The following is an 18,004-nucleotide window of genomic DNA, read 5'->3' as shown; positions in this document are numbered from 1 at the left end:
AGTCGTGTGAAAGGTGGAGAGAGGTTCCGAAAAGTTTCGCGAGACACGAGGCAAATCGGCCATCTTGAGTCGCTAGTGCGTGCGTGTAAAGCCGGGTACAGACTTGAGCACGAACGCGCATGAGGCAAGCCAATGCCGCACCGAATGCCTCGGACTGCAAAATTGAAGTCTCCGCACGAGAACGCATGAGGCAAGTCAAGGCAACTATTCGACGTTGCTCCAGTCGTTCGGAATCAGCGGCACGAACATGGAAGGCAAAAATGTTGCAGTGGCTTGTGTCAATTTTATTATTTTATATAATTTATTTAAAAAAAAAGAGAAAAACGAGAAAGCAAAGGCGCTGGTGGTCAACACAGTTTTATTATTATTAAGATGAATTCTCTTCAATTTTTTCCTCCGAACACGGCTTACCTTCGAACATTCGCTCTGGCCCGTCCACACACATTTATACGAATGGCGAATGCTCGGATCTGATCCACGACTCGCGGCTCGGTCTGAGCGCGTTCGGCGAACAGTTTGGGCCTGTTCGGCGCGCCTCGGATCAACGTCCACACTTGTATGCTCATGCAGCCTTGGCTTGCCTCATGCGCGTTCGTGCTCAAGTCTGTACCCGGCTTAACGGACACATGTGAGCAAGAGATTTGCATCCGCGATGTCTGCGGGAATCTCAGTAAAAGGGATCAAGAACTTTGACGGGACGAATTTCCAGGCATGGAAGGCCCAGATAAATGCGTTGTTCGTGATGAACGACGTTCTGGACGTGGTCGATGGAACAAGAACCATGCCGATTGCCGCTGCCTCAAACCAGGCCGAGGTGAAGAAGTTCAAAAAGGACTACGCCACAGCTCAGTCCATCATCTTATCGTAGTCATCTAAGTATGTGTGTTGTCCTGCGAGAGTGCAAAAGCCATGTGGGACAAACTCGGACTCATACACGAGCAGAAAACCGAGACAAACAAGCTGGGACTGCTGCAAAAATTTCATGCTTATCGCATGAGCGAGGGAGACACGGCGGTACAGCACGTGGCAAAAATTTAAAACATGGCGAGTCAACTCAGAGATATCGGCGAGGCAGTGTCTGATGCAACGATTATGGCGAAGACTCTGGCGAGTCTAACCTCACGGTTCAGTACGCTACAAATCGCGTGGGACAGCGTAGATCCGGCGCGACAAACGCTGAATAACCTACAAGAAAGGCTCATACAAGAGGACATGCGACTCAGTGCGGATGAGGACGCAGCGAGTGCGTTAGCCGCAACGAGAAGAGGAAGAGATAAGAAGAAACCGTGGAAGCCAAAAAGGGACACAAAGGACATCAAGTGTTATAAGTGCAATGAGATGGGACATTTTGCACGCCAATGCAAAAATGCGCGTCGAAAGAAAGGTGACGATGAAAAATCTCGCGAGTCTCGCGATTGCGCGTTCGTAGTGGAAACCGGTGTGAAGCCGAGTGCGAAGCGTGCGCAGAGCGGTCGCGCAAAATCTGCCAGTAAACAAGTGCAAGAAATAATGGCCGCAAAGCAGAGCGAGGTTTGGCTCATCGATAGTGGAGCGTCGCGACACCTTACTTATCGACGTGAGTGTATCGACGTGAGTGGCTTACCGACTATCGCAAAAACAAAGAGAAGACGGCGGAGAGATTTTGCTTGGCGACAACGAGGTATGCGGCATTGTCGGGGAAGAAACAATACGAATCAAGAAGTTAATCGACGGTGTGTGGCGAGATGCGCGCATTGAAAACGTATTGCTAGTTCCGAAACTACGAAAGAACCTATTCTTGGTGGGAGCGTGTACGAATATCGGTTTCGAAGTGTGTTTCAGACAGGACTACGTCGAAATAATACGCGACGATAGTGTAGTCGCGACGGGAGTGAAACAGGGCAACAACGTCTGTCGAATGCTCTTCAAAGTCGTAAAACCGGGAAGTGTCGAGGAGGCCAATGTTGCGACAACAAATCGAGCGGTGTAACCGTCGAGTGACAATTACACCGTACGAGATGTGGGTGGGAAAAACTCCAGATCTAAGTAAGTCACTTGCGAATTTTCGGTTCTGAGGGGTTCGTACACATCCCAAAACAGTTCACGCAGAAACTCGACGCTCGTGCGCTAAAGGTAATCCTCGTGGGTTACAAAGACAACTCCGCGATTTACCGGTTGTACGATCCCGTGACGAAGAAAGTGAGTGAGGCGAGGGATGTCGTTTTCAACGAGAAAATTGGTAAGGTGCCTACAAAGATGGAACCGCAAGATGAAAGCGAAGATGACGAGATAGTGCTTCAAGGAACCGGAATGGAGCAAGATGAAAGGAGCCAGAGTGAGAGCGAAGAAGAGGAGGAGGCACCAGGAGGCGCAGCTGCTGCGAAGGCGGATACTGCAGTACCGGTAGCAATAAACCCTCTGGTTACTCCGCATACACTCAGAGACAGGTCAAAACTCAAAACTCCGCTAAGATACAACGCGGACGTAGCCGAGTATGTCATTCCCAACTCATACAAGGAAGCAATGGATAGCACAGAAGCCACGCAGTGGGCAAATGCTATAAAAGACGAGCTAAGGGCACACGAAGAAAATCACACATGGACCTTGTGCCGAAAACTTCAAATATGAAGACGATCGACTCCAAATAGGTTTTCCGAGTAAAGACGGACGTAGAAAAAGAGTTACATCGGTTCAAGGCTCGACTGTGCGCAAGAAGCTTCTTGCAACGCGAAGGAATCGACTACACCGAGACGTTCGCTCCGGTAGTACGACTCGCTGCGAGTGTTCTTAGCGACGGTCGCCAAGGAAGATCTCGAGCTGATGCAATTCGACGTACAGACAGCCTTTCTGTACGGGAAGTTGGACGAGATGATCTACATGGAGATACCAGAAGGCCTCGATGTCGGAGAAGATACAAGAGGAAGCGTGAGTGACGTAGTGTGCAAACTCGAGAGATCCCTGTATGGTCTAAAACAGGCCCCGAGATGTTGGAACAAAAGGTTCACGAAGTTCCTAAACGAGTTTGTTGGGGATTCCCCCAATTTATTAATATAAAAATTGTATCCGTCCGTTATATGTACTGCGATATACTTTTCTTCTGCTTCTCACGCAAAAATATCGATATGTTCGGAACCGCCGGAAGGAGCCGATCCGCGCCGAAAGCGAGCGCGCGTCAGCATCCCCACGCGGCTCGCCCGACCACCGGCCTTCCTTCCAACGAACCCGCCGCGCCGGGGTATTTAAGTCGGCGCTCCGACAGGAACCGGCACTTTCGTCTTATCTCCGGCTCTCAGCTGCCTTCGACGAAGCCTACCCTATCCAACTTCCTAGGGCGACACATAAAACGAGGTCCGGTGCTCCGAGTCTCGACTGAGAGCTCTCAGGTGTCCCCGAACTCCAGCCTACCAAACCGACGATCACGATCCCGCGGAGTCGAGCACGCTCGGCCTCGTAGCGAGCCCTCTCGCTGTCGTGGCCCCTGTGCTTCGCTTCCTGCCGTATCTACCTACCGCGTCTCTGTAGGCATCGGACGTAAGACCGCGTTTCGCAACTCCGTCACACCGCGACAATTGCATTCGCGATACCGTCTCTCGTTTCTACCGCGTTTCTGTGCGCACTTTATGTAAAACCGCACTTCATAACTACAAGTCACAGCGCGCCGAGTGCATTCGCACTAATTTGTCTGTACATCTCGCGTGTCGTCAGTTTTGTTATTATATCGAATAAAGTTTATATGTATTATAAGTCAATTGCTGTTTTTTGGGCCTTCCACTCAAATTCCTAACAAGCGATCGAGTCCGCGTTCAAGCTGAAACCCCGGTCGTCTCCTAGTTGAAAGGCTGAGCGGAGCCATTCGTGATATCTCGCGTTCTCGCGGAACGGATTCGGCGATTCGTTCGGCGCGTTTATTGCGCGCCCGAACAGAGTTCGAGTTTGAAGAGTGCGAAGCCGACAAATGCGTATTTGTCGGGCAGTTTGAAGGTGAAATAGTATATTTAGCCTTATTTGTTGACGACGGCTTGGTCGCAGCGAAAAATAGAAAGTCTCTAGAATTAATTTCTAAGCAATTGAGTGATACATTTAGGATAACTGTCGGTGATTCAAGCATATATGTCGGTTTGCAAATTGTAAGAGATAGAAAAGAAAAATCATTGATAATACATCAGAGCGCGTACACAAAAAAATTAATCGAAAAATTTCAAATGATTGACGCGAAAACTGTTAGCGTGCCACTTGATCCGCACGTAGTTCTATCTCCGTCTGAGATAGACGACGAAAAAGTAAATAATGTGCCCTATCGAGAAGCAGTAAGCTCTTTAGTTTTTCTAGCAGCAGTATCACGACCGGATATAGCATACGCGGTGAATTCTGTTAGTAAGTTTTTAAGTAGACATAACTTCGAGCACTGGCGCGCAGTTAAAAGAATCTTCGCGTATCTCAAAGGTACTGCTGACTATGGTATAGAGTACAAAAACGGCGGTAGCGAGCCTGAGTTGATCGGCTTCTCCGATGCCGACTACGCAGGCGATGTCGAAACACGGAGGTCGACTACTGGTTATGTTTTCTGTCTAGCCAACGGAGCAATCTTATGGTCTTCGCAGAGACAGAAATTGGTAACTCTGAGCACGACAGAAGCAGAATATGGCTGCAGCGCGAGAGTCAATTTGGTTGCGGAGGCTATTATCCGATATTGGATGTCCATGTGAGAAAGAAACTACACTGTTCGTTGATAATCAAAGTGCAATTCAGCTAGTTAAGAATCTTATATATCATAAGCGTACAAAACACATAGACATTTATTATCATTTTTTGAGAGAAAAGGCTGACAATCGAGATATAGTCATGGAATATGTTCCGTCCGAAGATCAGAGCGCAGATATCTTTACGAATTGTTTCAAGAGAATTTATGAGAAGTTAAATATGTTGTCAATTAACACGAAACGCTCAAATGGCGGTAGTGTTGAGATTAAACGTTAATCGCGTTTCCTGAAATCTCTAATGCACACGACTGTACATCGATCACGCCTTTGATATATCGATATAAGCGAAAATCAAGACGAGCGCCGGATCTATCGTTGCTGGCATGCGCGCGCATGCGGAAACTCGAGCCGGTTGGTCTCGCCGTACATACGATCAGTCGCACTAGAGAAATCGTCTGTCGAACACGCGCATATACTCAGTGTTAAGAATAAAGCATTTTTCAAAGACAAAACTCAAGTGAACGAACCCGTTTCTCTCCCGCTCCATTTCCATTATTCTCTATTCTGCTCTAACAGTATAAAATGTTTTTCAATTGTACTAGGATATATTAAAACCAGTTTAAATATATGTTTAAATAGTTTCAAAACTATTAGTAGTGGTTCTATTACAGACGGTAAATATAAACTGGAAATTTAAATCACCAATTATAAGCCTGAGGATAACGTCGATTTTGAGAAAGGATAAGAAGTCGAAATAAAAGGATTCGTCAAAATGTTAAGTAAATTATGTAAAAAATTTTATAACTTTTTTTTTAAATATTATTATCGTATTATACTGTAATTAATATTATGACTTTGTTTTCAGATGATATTTTCTATCTAGATATGGAAACAACGTCTGATATCAAATTAATTGGAAATGAAACATTATCGTTTGCTCAGCTGTTGCAAGATACAAAACCGATTATGAAAAGATCTATGTCTGACGACATGTCAGGTTCATTGAACAAGATTGTTCGTCAATAATGCGTATTCAAGTTGCTTGCATCTAATTTCTAATATTAAAAAAGTCAATATGTATTTTCAACTTATGTAAGTTTTATAGTATTTAATAATTATTACCGTTATAGTACATAATATTAATGTAATTTTGATAAATTGTCTATTAATTATTAAATATTTTTTCAGCAGATTCCTGAATTATTTTAAAGCTTTTATATTATTCTCTTATTGTTTATTTGTTTAACTACAGTAGATATATATTTTCGATTACAAATCTGTACATTGACATTGTATTAATTATTTCAAAAATTTGATATATTTTTGCTGAAATTAAATAACATTTATAGTTTAGAACATGGTAAGTTTAAATTATTATTTTATCATATGTACAGATTCAAAAACACACACACAACACGCACGCATGCACGCCCTCCTGCATACAACTTGATAAGCAGTGTTGTTTATTACAAGATTAAAATATGGATTAATTTCTCTTTTTTTTTATTTCTTTAATTTGATTTTTCCTTCATTTTTTAACATTTTTTAATCTTTAATTTTGTTTTTTTGCGATTATTGTTATATTGTTTGCAATTGAATTTGCACAGAATATGTTTTTTCAGTTGATTAATTTTGTTCACTGTTGACGGTACTGTGTTCTAAAAAACGCAGGTTATTGTAATGAGTAATGACAAACATCATCATAATCACAGATTGTACAGGCAATAGTTTTCCTTTGATGACAAATTCTGATACATTGAAGGGAATAATCACTTAAGTAATACCCGTATTCATAGTCCTTCCTTGAGGAATAAAGACTCCTTATTCCTCGTTTCAAGTTTCATAAACCTTTCTTGACCGAACAAGGAACCTTATTAGTTCCCTTACCTCAAAGGAGGTCACGAGCTTCCTTGAGGAGGAGATTCGCAGAATTATTGAAATCTAACCTACCATATACCCGTATTCATAACCTCACAGTGTCACCTTGCCACCAGTGTCACATAACCTTGCCGTGTCACGTTTTTAGACTGAAAGGTGTTAAAGAAAAAAAAATAATAAACAACAAATTTTTAAGTGATTCTGATACTGGATTTGAGGATGAAAATCCAGAGGATCAGATTTTGTGGCGGCTTCCGAAAAGGTACATTCGTGATTGGGAAAATCCCGTAGAATTTTTCGAAGATGTTCCTTTTCGGAAAAGATACAGATTTAGCAAAAGAGCTGTGATCGAGATCTTATTACCTCTAGTAAGTGATCAGTTCAGACGATTGAATAATCGTGGACTGCCGATTTCTCCGTTGATGCAGCTTTTAATCACATTGCGTTTTTATGCAACGAGCAGCTTTCAGGTTTGTAAATTGTGTTCTAACACTGTGGTAAACAAATCGTTAATCCATTATTTCATTTGTTATTTTAATTGCAGATTGTTAATGGAGACTTGCGAGGATACAGTCAAGCATCAGTATCGAGAGTTGTTGCACGAGTTTCCAGAATTTTAGCATCATACGTAGGTGCTTATATAAATTTTTCCACCGAAGAAAAACGTCGGAGTAATAAAAATAAATTTTATGAGGCGGCAAATTTTTATGTGTATTGATTGCACCTATATACGTATTGCAAATCCTAGAGGGTATAATGGAGAGGTATTTCGGAATCGAAAAGGATGGTTCTCTCTGAATGTACAGGTATATTTTTTAACTGTTTTATTTTGTATATCAAAATTTGTTTGTTAAATAATTATTAATGAGTTAATAATTGTTATGATTTATTCTTTTTGTAGGTTGTAGCTGGACCCCAAAGAAAAATTCTTGATATAGTTGTCAGGCATCCCGGTTCAACTCACGATGCTGTAATATTTGATCGAAGTGGTCTGCGCTGTCGTTTCGAGCAGGGATATCTGAACGGAATTCTACTTGGTGATAGTGGATATGCGTGCCGCAGCTATCTACTAACGCCTGTTTTAAGACCTGAGAGAGACCCAGAAGTTCGATACAACACTGCACACAAGAAAACACGCGTTATAGTTGAACAACTGTTTGGAGTTTGGAAACGTCGATTTTCATGTTTGTATAATGGTTTAAGAACGAAATTGAGCACATCGGTATCAATTGTTTGTGCTACTGCCGTTTTGCATAATCTCTGCATTCAACATAATCTGGGAGAAATAAACGAAGAGCAGTTCAATGAAAATATATTATTTGATGACATCATAAATCGTGAACAAAATGGTATAGGCTTTGCACACAGAAATGCTTTTATTTTAAGACACTTTTCATAAAAAAAAGTGCTTTTATGAAACAGTATCACGAATCCCAGTGAGAAATGTGATTCTCAATATTATATTATACATATATATATATATTTTTTTTGTATTTTGTTTACTTAATATTATATGTTAATCATGATAAAGTCTTGTATAACAGTGCCACGAACAAATTATATTTTTTATTATTTCTGTATATATATCTGTATATTATTAAAATAATGTTAATAATAAATTGTACAAATATAAATTAAAAATTTATTTTATTTGAAAAATGTTTTATTTATTTAACACAAATACACAATATTTATTAAAATATTAAAACTTTAATAAACTAATCAATAATTATATTTTTAATTATAGTATATGAAAATATATTTTTATATTTTATCATATATATTATTACGTTATTAATATTATAAGTTATTTGTTATTTGAGTGTTTCTTCCTCTTTCAAAAGTTTTGCTAGAACAATCTTTTCTTCTATATCAGCAATCTTCATTCTTTTAGCATGCAGCTCCCGCTGCAGTTCAATTGCTTCTCGAATTTTTGTTAACTTTAGTTCCCTTTCGTCACGGATACTCTGAAAACCAATTATACTATCATTAGTATTTTATTGTTATTAATTTATTACATTATCATAAATCTAATTTATATTAACTAATATTAATAACTAATATTAACCGAATTCATGAGCTTTTTCATTACCTGTATGTTCTTAATTTTTGAAGTACCCATTTTTTCCAATGATATGTTGCGAGACATAGATTGAATGCTTTGATCATATGTAACTTCATCGACATTATCGTCCTCTTCTTTCTCACTTTCACATTCAATAATCAATGTTTTTTTTGTAGAATCCATCGTATCCATCTTTATATTATCTAAAAGTAAAATATCAAAAATGATTTTTGTAATATAAAAAAAAAATAGAAACTATGAATGCTTTTCATTTAGCAATACAAGACAACACAAGCCTCATTCTATCTTTGATCTACATTCTATGAGAATAAAGATAGAATGATGCTTGTGTTGACTTGTATTACTAAGTGGAAACCTATATGTATATAGTGCTTACATTCTTTCTCAAATACTGCCGTGCTGTCAAATGGACAATCAATTTCGACATCAATATTTGAATTTGTTGCATCCATGAATTCTATCACCGGGTCCTTCGGCTGTACTGGTGCAGGACCTCCACCTGTCATAAGTCGTTCGTGCCGGATTGCCGTGGTTATTTTTTGTTTTCTGAAATGATTAATTAATGAGGTAATAGATATGAAAATAAAATAGAAACCAAATATAGAAATATATATATGTATAGATAAGGACTATACATTTGGAAGAAAAGTATATAAAAACTAATTAGGGGTATTCAAATAAGTTAGAGTTTGACAGGTTACATCGGGTTAAAGTCTGGTAAAAAGTTAATTTTTAAACTTTTAACCCAAAGATTAATGTGATAGGTTAATGAGTCACTTGTGTATTTTGCATAACCTTAAAGAGTAGCGCGCCCAAAGTTAATTAATTAACTTTTTACCCGACTTTAACCCGACATAACCTGTCAAACCGTTAAACTTTAACTTATTTGAATACCCCTATTAATTATATCAATGATATTATCACGTACCTCTGTTTCATATTGTGTCAACAACATTTTTTTAATTGTTTGCTAGTGCGAGGCGTACAACCTTGCATATTTTTTGGTTATTGTTTCCCATGCATCCGTCTTATCTTTTAAATCTGATGCACCGGTTTTCTTACATTCTATTACTTTTTTTTCACTAATGAGCTGCGCCAAAAGCATTCTTTCGTGCTCCGTATAATGAACGTTTGTACTTTTATCTTTATTCATTATTATTGCAAAATTTATCACAGCTTATCACAGCTTTCACGATCACTACGATTCGAAAAAATTTTTATATTACATGAAATTAGTTGCAAACATCATAAAACGATGCTGCCTTCAGTAAGTTACTAAAAATCCCTAAAATATTCCCTCTTTCTAGAAGGAAGACTCGAGATCCATTTGTGAAACAAGGCAGCCTTAGAGATTCAAGGAATCCTTCATGAAGGCTTCCTTTATCCTCAAAATAAGGAAGGACTATGAATACGGGTATAAGTCACTGAATATTTGACACATTAATGCGTATATTGTTATTGGCAAATCCAAGTCAATTTTTTTCAATGTTTGAGCATTTTCATTAAACGTTTACATAGATATATGCTTAAAAGATTATTTTATGTATTTTTTCGAAAATGTATGTACACTTAGCGTCACTGATGTCTGGTCCACTAAAGTTGATTTGTTTTGGAAACTCACTCTTCGTCTCTCTCTAAAAGAGATAGTTAGAAAGAGACGAAGAGTGAAGATTCCGAAATGCATTAACTTTAGTAGATTAGTCATCAGTGATGCTGAATGTACAGCATATAAGCTTATTAAGTGGATAACTAATGTTCCTTGCAGGCGAATTGGAGTGAAGCGTATAAACAATGAAGTTTATTTTAACGTTGCGACAAAATAGATGCGAGTGATCAAATTAGAACTACAGTGTTTGTAGAAATTCAGAGTTATGTATGTGTGTGCTTTATAGTGTTCTACTTACATATTAACTACAATGTATTAATACGTAATTAATTAATTTTTGATTGACTCTTAATTTAATTGTATAAAACTAAGTGATGTGTCACATCTTACTCTTTTATTTATGAATTCAAGACTGTTTGACGACGTAAACTTTCATCCTTGCATTTAATTCAAATGTGTTAGGTATATACGTGAATAAATTTAAATATTATTATAAAATTGTATCTTCTTTATTAATTCATTCCTTTTTCTTTTCTTTTTTTTTCTTTTTTTTTTAGTCTTTGAACACTATTTTTGTTTTTTCTCTTTCGTTTTTGAACCTTAATCGCTGCAAATAAAAGTTATATTGCATATAAACATATTATAATTGTCTTTGTTGTTAAAACAATTATAAATTTGGATTTATTATACAAATTTAAACATTATTGTTAAAATTTTCTCTTTCTTTTTTATTTTTTTTTATTTTTTCTCTCTTTGTTTCTTAATTTGTAACGATGCGCCCCGTAATACGCATCGTTCCGGCCAAACATCAAGCCGAGATCGCCCGGCCGACCATTCGCCGGGCGAGAAACGGGCACGCTGTGCCCACTTTATTTTTAATCATTTGTAAATGATAGAAAGTCCGCGAACGGACTTACCGCGGCAACCGTCTCGAAGCACCGAGCGGTGCCGAACGCGACCGAAGACCGCCAACGGCAATCCCGGCGTCGGGACGCCGTAATCTCCGACCGTTCCGCCGCGCCATCTCGGCGCTCGCAATTGCCGCCACTACCCCCGCCACTCCGTAACGCCGCCACGGCATGTATATAAACCGAGAGTAGGAGGGTAACAACCACTCCGAGCCTCAGGCATGCGGAGTTGCGGTTAGCGGGGTCGGGGGGAGGGCTTCGCTGAAAGCAGGGAGAAACGCCGTAAGCAGTGGGCGAGGGACGGTGTTAAGGGTCATCGGTGGGGGGTGTCGCGGAGGGAAAAGTCCCTAGGCGACTTACTAATATTTGCCGGGCGAAGGGGAAGCGCGACGCGAGGGGACGGCTGTTTACTGGTATTTGTGGGGACCTTGTAGGAAGTAAATTCCTTAGGCGGGTAATTAGGAATATCGCGCCGCAGGGTCGCCAACGGGGCTCGGTGCGGGGACGCGGGCGTTCCAAGGGGGCGCTCGGAGCGGCACTCCCGCCGTTATCGACTGTTTTGGAAATTGCGATCTAATTTTTTCGCTCGCGCGCGTCCAGGCGCGTCCGAACTCGCCCGAACTCGTTCGAACTTGTTCGAGGTCGCTCTTGTCGACGTCCCGCGCGGTGTTGGTGCGAGTGAACGCGCGAAAAATGCGTTCAAGGTCGTTCATTCGCGGATCGCGGTCGCCTTTCTTCGATCTTGTTTTTTCTCGGTTCGAAGGTCGTTCTGATCCTTCCCCGCGTATCGCGGATGACGCGATCGCCGCGATTTTGGGGTAAGCGTGGTTGCGCAGAGATAGGTATACGGATCTGGGAAAAAAGGGAAAAAAGTAAGAGAGAGCGCACAGATGAGATACATAGTTCTTTTTATTTTGAAAAAATACACGCACGTCGACGTACGTTTACATTATTTCGCGCGTATGAATATATATATATTTGTAGACGCGCGTCGCGACATTATTAGGATCGGAAACAGAGCGCGGTGATCTCGCAGTCGACGATGTTGTTAGGATCGAAGAATTCGCTTTTCAGTATCGCAGTCTGAGCCGAAGTTCCCACTTTGATCGCGTTGGTGGCTATCTTCCGATAGCGCGAAAACTTCGCGTCGATCTCCTCGGTCGCCGTGCTCAGCGCCGAGACGATGCGATCGACGCAAAATTGGAGATCGTACAGCGTGAGCAGAGTTTTGAGCGCCATCGCTACGCGAGCCGCGTTGGGTAGCTCCATACGTAGGATCGACAGGTTGTTGATCAATCCGAATCGCAACGTCATTCCTCCGATCAATATCGGTGAGGGGGGAGGGGGCGGGTCCCATCGAGGATGGATTGCATATACAATATGTCGCGTTTGCGCTCTACCAGTCCTTTCCACATGTCGAGCGTCAGGGAGACCTCCCTGCCTTGTTTATCTCCCAGGGCGATATCCACGTACGAAGGCGTGATATGTATACTGTACCACGGTGACTTAATCGTGATACCTATGGCTATGTACTTGTAGCCAGTCGTCGTCAGCAGATAACGCGTCGTCAGGACACGCACCGCGGGCAATTCGACGGGCATGTCGGTGGGAAGGTGAGAGCTGGAACGCGACTCCCGATGATGACGATGGTGATCGTCCGTCAGATCGATCCTTCGTATTTTATTGCCGTTGTCGTTCACCTCTGAATCCGCCTCGCGAGGGAAAATACCCTTCGGCGCGGGTCGATCGGTCAACGTTGAGAACATTTCGCACGCGCGCTGCAGTGACCGTTCGTTTCTGATTTTTTTCCGACGCGTCGTATTCGGCTGACGATGATATACTGATGCTTTAAGGGGGACACATCGGTATAAGTAGGAAGGATCTTACTTATGTCGCGCGACGTGTGGTGTGGCGTGGCGTGGTGTGGGAAAGGTTATCTACTTCCTTCGGCGGATACGGCGATCGGAAAGCCGAACGCCGTTGTCGTCATCGTCCGAATAATCGCTCGCCAGTGACGTTAAATCATCTTTGAGGCGTACGATTCGATTGAGGAGATCGCGCAACTGCTGCAACAGCTCGGCCTTAGGATATTTAATATCCGCAGATCGAATTTATCGGCCGACGAGACGGTCCTCGTAAATTCGTTGAATTTGTAGAACTGCGTCCGAGTGGTGAAGTACAGATGGCTGTCGACGTAGCAGAAGATCGACGTCACGCCGGTCGGTATTCCGGGAAACGTCGCCTCGAGAGGCGTAAATTTGGCGACTCTCTTGTCCTTGTCGCATTCGTCTATTTCGCCCACCGAGTTACCGTTGAACACCACGAAGGACGTCCTCTGTGGGTGTTCACCGCTCCGTTGATTATAGTTTTTTCAGGAAATCTGAGTTCTTGTAAGGTCTTCAGCCAACCTGGCCGCAGGCTAAATTCCGGATATTGAACCAAGTATACCAAATTATCTACGAACACCACGAGATCGCCGGACGGGGATTGATAGGTGGCGGTCACGCGCGTGTAATTGTCGTGAAGAAAGCTTTTGTGATGCGAAAAGGCTAAAGGCCCGTTGTACGTCCTACCGTCCAGATCGATCAACCAAACGTAACGCTTGTACGAGATGTACATGCGATTTTCCAAAATCAATATCCCGTTCACGCGATCGAGGCTGCACAGGTCCGGCATTGGCGGCGGCGGCGCCGGCGCCGGCGTCTGCGGGGCCTCGTTCGTAATTTTTTTACCGTACAAACGTTGAATTTCAGCAATGTCGTTTTGGTCGAGCCTGACCGGATACTGCTTGTCGGGCGTGAACGCGAACATCACCGATGTTTTGCGTCTATTGTGCAACAATCCGAGAGAGTGACCGATCTCGTGTGTCAGCGTGTAATGCAGGAAAAACCTATCCGCGGGGTGTTTATTGATGTAAATGTGCCACGGCTCGTCCCCGTCGACGTGCACCTCGGAGACGAACCCCGCTTCGTCCGTCGGGAGAGACGCGTGTGCGAGCACGTTACCAGGACCGTCGAAGCTGTCCGAGCAAATTTGTCTGTTTACCTTGGTATTCGTGTTATAGTGACGTAGGCGTCGCCAAGATATTATAATGTCGGGATTCGTTTTGGAGCGTTCGAACGTCAATGCCGAATGCTGCGACCACAGGTCGAACGCGACCCGCGCCGTGCTCAGCTCGGCCTCATCGGCTACGTAAAAATTCCACGTCAGGTGCGTCTTCGGCCATTTGGATAGACTCGCTTTCGTTCCGTGCTTCAGGATATCTCGGAAACCGCATCGCGGCTTCCTCATCTATTGCAGCGTTTCGTTGTTAGGCGTTCCATCGCTGGGTAAATCGTAGTAATTCTGAAAATCCTCGAAGGCTTTGCGAAGAACGTTGTTTCGTCTCTGAGCCGGAACCGCGTCCACATCTTTGGATAGATATCCGTATTTCTGCAGGTAATCGAACGTGAGCGCGTAATTTTCGTCCGTAATTTTGGGATTGACGTACCTCACGGCGATAAAACACGCGGTTAACGCGATTACGCGCGCGAGCCACATCGTCGAGAGCGAGAGAGAGAAACGGCGGAACTGCGATGATGGTGCGTTGCGGTTTGAGCGCGATCTCGATGAGCGTTCCGGATGCGAACGTTTACGCGAGGACGCTTGTTAGCGATAACGCGGATAGGTGGCGGCGGGGGTCTCGGGTGGGAAAAAAATGCGTCGAAGATTCCGGCAGATTCCGGCAAATGAGTCGGTTTGATAAAATGCATCTTTTCTCGATGCATTTTTTCCGGGATGTAAAGAAAAACGCTATTCTTATTATATTTTTTACAGCGATGTCCTCCCTTTGTCGCGTTTTCTCGGCGCGGATAGGTGCGGCGGCGGGGTCTCAGGTGGGAAAACGCGTCGATTCCTGCGGATGAGTCGGTTTGATAAAATGCATCATTTCCTCGATGCTTTTCCTCGACGCAAAAAAAACGCTGTTCTTATTACAAATATTTTTTACCGCGATATTCTCCCTTTGTCGCGCTATCTCGGCGCGGATAGGTGCGACGGCGGGGTCTCGGGTGGAAAAATTGCGTCGACGATTCCGGCGGATGAGTCGGTTTGATAAAATGGATTATTTTCCTTGATCCATTTTTTCCTCGACGCAAGAAATGCTATTCTTAGTATATATTTTTACCGCAATATTCTTTTATACTTTTTTTTATCACGAACAGTGTCTTTTTAAACGTAGTGAAACGAAAGACAAAATGGAAAAGCTAAATGACATTAAAAGTATAGTCGATCTTCTACAAATACACACCACCTCTTTGGTGAGGGTGGTAGAAAAGTTTTTGGATTCTGTGCGACTGTTGCAGCTCCGACTGAGAAACATACAGGAAAAAGTTCCCTCGTGTATTTAAATGTCGGTTCGTATCGACGAGGACTCCGTAATGCTGGAGCGAACGTAAGTAGATTTGCTAAATACAATCAAATAACATTTTTTATATTTATATTTTATATATGTTAATTATATTTATATTTATATTTATATTTATATTTATATTTATATTTGTATTTTTTGGTAGAGCCATCGTCGCCTCTCTAGTAAAAAAGTCGCGTAACCAAATACGGTTGTTCGTGACAAAAATTCGCGCGATGCATCGCGATGTCGCGCGGCTGGCCTCACCGATCGAGGAGCCATCGGGTGCGGAACAATGCGGTCGCCAGAGAGAGAGAAAGAGAGAGAGAGAGAATGAATGAATGAATTGATCTTTATTAGCCTTCTCGGCTATTTTTTACAACACATAATCTTACAATAATTCCTCTACATGAGGTATAATATATACTTTTAACTTCCGCTTAAATTGTTCGATCCTCTCGCATTGCCTTATATCAACTGGTAGGGCGTTATACATATTTAGACCTTCATAGAATAGACTCTTTTGTCCGCCCCTCGTTCTACGAAACCGCACCACAATATTCTCAGCCTGTCTTGTTTGTCTGTTACTCACATCACCTACTATTTCTATTTTGCTACCTAATTGTCTAGGCATTATTCCTCTTATTATTTTAAAAATAAAAATGCATACATTATATAATAATCTCTGTTTTATATTCATAAAGTGGAGTGCTTGCAGCATCAGGTCTACCTTGGTACGTCGATCACATTGAAGTATAACCCTCATAGCTCGATTTTGCGCAACTTGTAGCCTATTCAGTAATGTGTCACCCATACCAATTAATAACGTTGCACAATACTCAAAGTGAGGTGCTATGATAGACTTATACGCAGTACATCGAGTGTACGCCGATATATCATTTCCTATTCTGTTCAGAAAACTCACTTTTTTCCCTATTTTCTTTAACATATAATCACAGTGATTCTCCCAACGGAGTTTACTATCGATCATTACACCCAGATGTTTCGTTATCTCGACACGCTCAATTATAGTTCCATTCAAACTTTTTACTATTATGTCTGTTTTTATTTCTTTCCTTATACTTCTAACTATCATATATTTGGTCTTATCTGCATTCATTTTTAACATATTCACATTCATCCATTCTTCAAGTATACCGAGCACCATATTTAGTTTTATTTCTATTTCCTCACAACTTTCTCCTGTTACACTTGCGGTCGTGTCATCTGCAAATAATCTAAATATACTTCCCTCTGGACAGACTTTAACTATATCATTTATATACAAAATAAACAATAGAGGTCCTAATACTGATCCCTGTGGCACGCCATATACTGTCTCAATTATTTTAGAACACATATCATTGAATCTAACTTGCTGCTTTCTATTACTTAAATACGATCTTATCCATTCCAGTACCACTCCTCTTATTCCATACTAATATAATTTTTCCACTAATCTTACCCTATCTATTGTCTCAAACGCTCTCCTGAGATCCAGGAATAACACCCCCACCATTTTTTTCTCCTCAATTAACAACTTCCATTCTTCGATAAAACTTTGAATTGCTGTCTCACACGACTGCTGTTTCCTAAATCCCGATTGGTATTCGGTTATTATTTCATTGTCATCTAGAAATTTTTCCAACTGTTTTTTTACAACTAACTCTAATACTTTTTCATATATCGGTAACATATTAATCGGTCTATACTCGCTCGCTTTTTTTGGTTTGTTTACCTTTGGTATCGGTATTATCGTAGATGTTTTCCATCCTTCTGGAAATTTACCTGTCCTAAGCGAATCATTTATTACCCCTACAAACTCATCTTTTATCACAGGTAGCACCATTTTCAGTATATCACTATTTATCCCTTCCTCTGTTCCGTTCTTTCGTGGTAGTTCCCTAACGATTTGTTCCAAATCACTTGCACTAATTGGCTCCAAATTTTCCATAATTCCCTTATTCTCAATTACAAAAATAGGTCTCCTACCCGTGCCTTCTCTCCCCTTATTACTAATAGATTGCACAATGTTGCTAATACTTTTTACATAAAATATATTAAATTTATCAGCTATATTGCATCCTTCTATGTTTCCTAATATTTCAAAATCTACATTATCGATGTTCTCTGAACCCCTTTGCTCACCTTTAAAGAGAGAGAGAGAGAGAGAGAGAGAGAGAGAGAGAGAGAGAAAGAGAGAGAGAGAGAGAGAGAGAGAGGGAGAGACGAAGATGACGACGAGCAGGAGGATCGCGTGGAAAATCGAGAGGACAGATTTATAAACATCGACGACGACGATACCCTCCATGAAGGTTGGCCCTGCTCCCAAAAGAAATGAAAAAAAGTGTAAAACATAATATATGTTAATAAATATGCATAAATATATGAAAAATATATATTATAAAAAGTGTAAAACACAATATGTTTTAATAAATTTTAATAAATATGTATAAATAT

General features: G+C 41.4%; 1 protein-coding gene and 1 pseudogene across 1 annotated transcript; both read right to left on the bottom strand.

Moving 5' to 3' along the window:
• Positions 1 to 8,371: 8,371 nt before the first annotated feature.
• On the bottom strand, positions 8,372 to 9,748 carry LOC112456542 (annotated as a pseudogene).
• Positions 9,749 to 13,174: 3,426 nt separating this feature from the next.
• Positions 13,175 to 14,448, bottom strand: LOC112456540 (matrix metalloproteinase-19-like). Its single transcript, XM_025019163.1, has 2 exons — positions 13,606 to 14,448; positions 13,175 to 13,492 (listed from the first exon to the last, which is right to left on the bottom strand). The coding sequence occupies exons 1-2, from the start codon at positions 14,446 to 14,448 to the stop codon at positions 13,175 to 13,177; spliced, it is 1,161 nt and encodes a 386-aa protein (XP_024874931.1).
• Between the last annotated feature and the right edge of the window lie 3,556 nt (positions 14,449 to 18,004).

The sequence above is a fragment of the Temnothorax curvispinosus genome, unplaced genomic scaffold, assembly GCF_003070985.1.
Source record: "Temnothorax curvispinosus isolate PA1 unplaced genomic scaffold, ASM307098v1 QBEX01006952.1, whole genome shotgun sequence".
Lineage (NCBI taxonomy): Eukaryota > Metazoa > Arthropoda > Insecta > Hymenoptera > Formicidae > Temnothorax > Temnothorax curvispinosus.
The sequence above is the reverse complement of the archived record's forward strand: the minus strand, read 5'-3'. Positions and strand labels throughout refer to the sequence as shown.

What these genes read in the sequence shown, in the direction of transcription:
- LOC112456540 (XM_025019163.1), bottom strand. Translation starts at nt 14,448, where the DNA reads ATGAGGAAGCCGCGATGCGGTTTCCGAGATATCCTGAAGCACGGAACG. An exon ending in TGGTGTTCGTAGATAATTTG is followed by an intron (nt 13,493 to 13,605) that starts GTATACTTGGTT and finishes GAACACCCACAG; the next exon opens with AGGACGTCCTTCGTGGTGTT.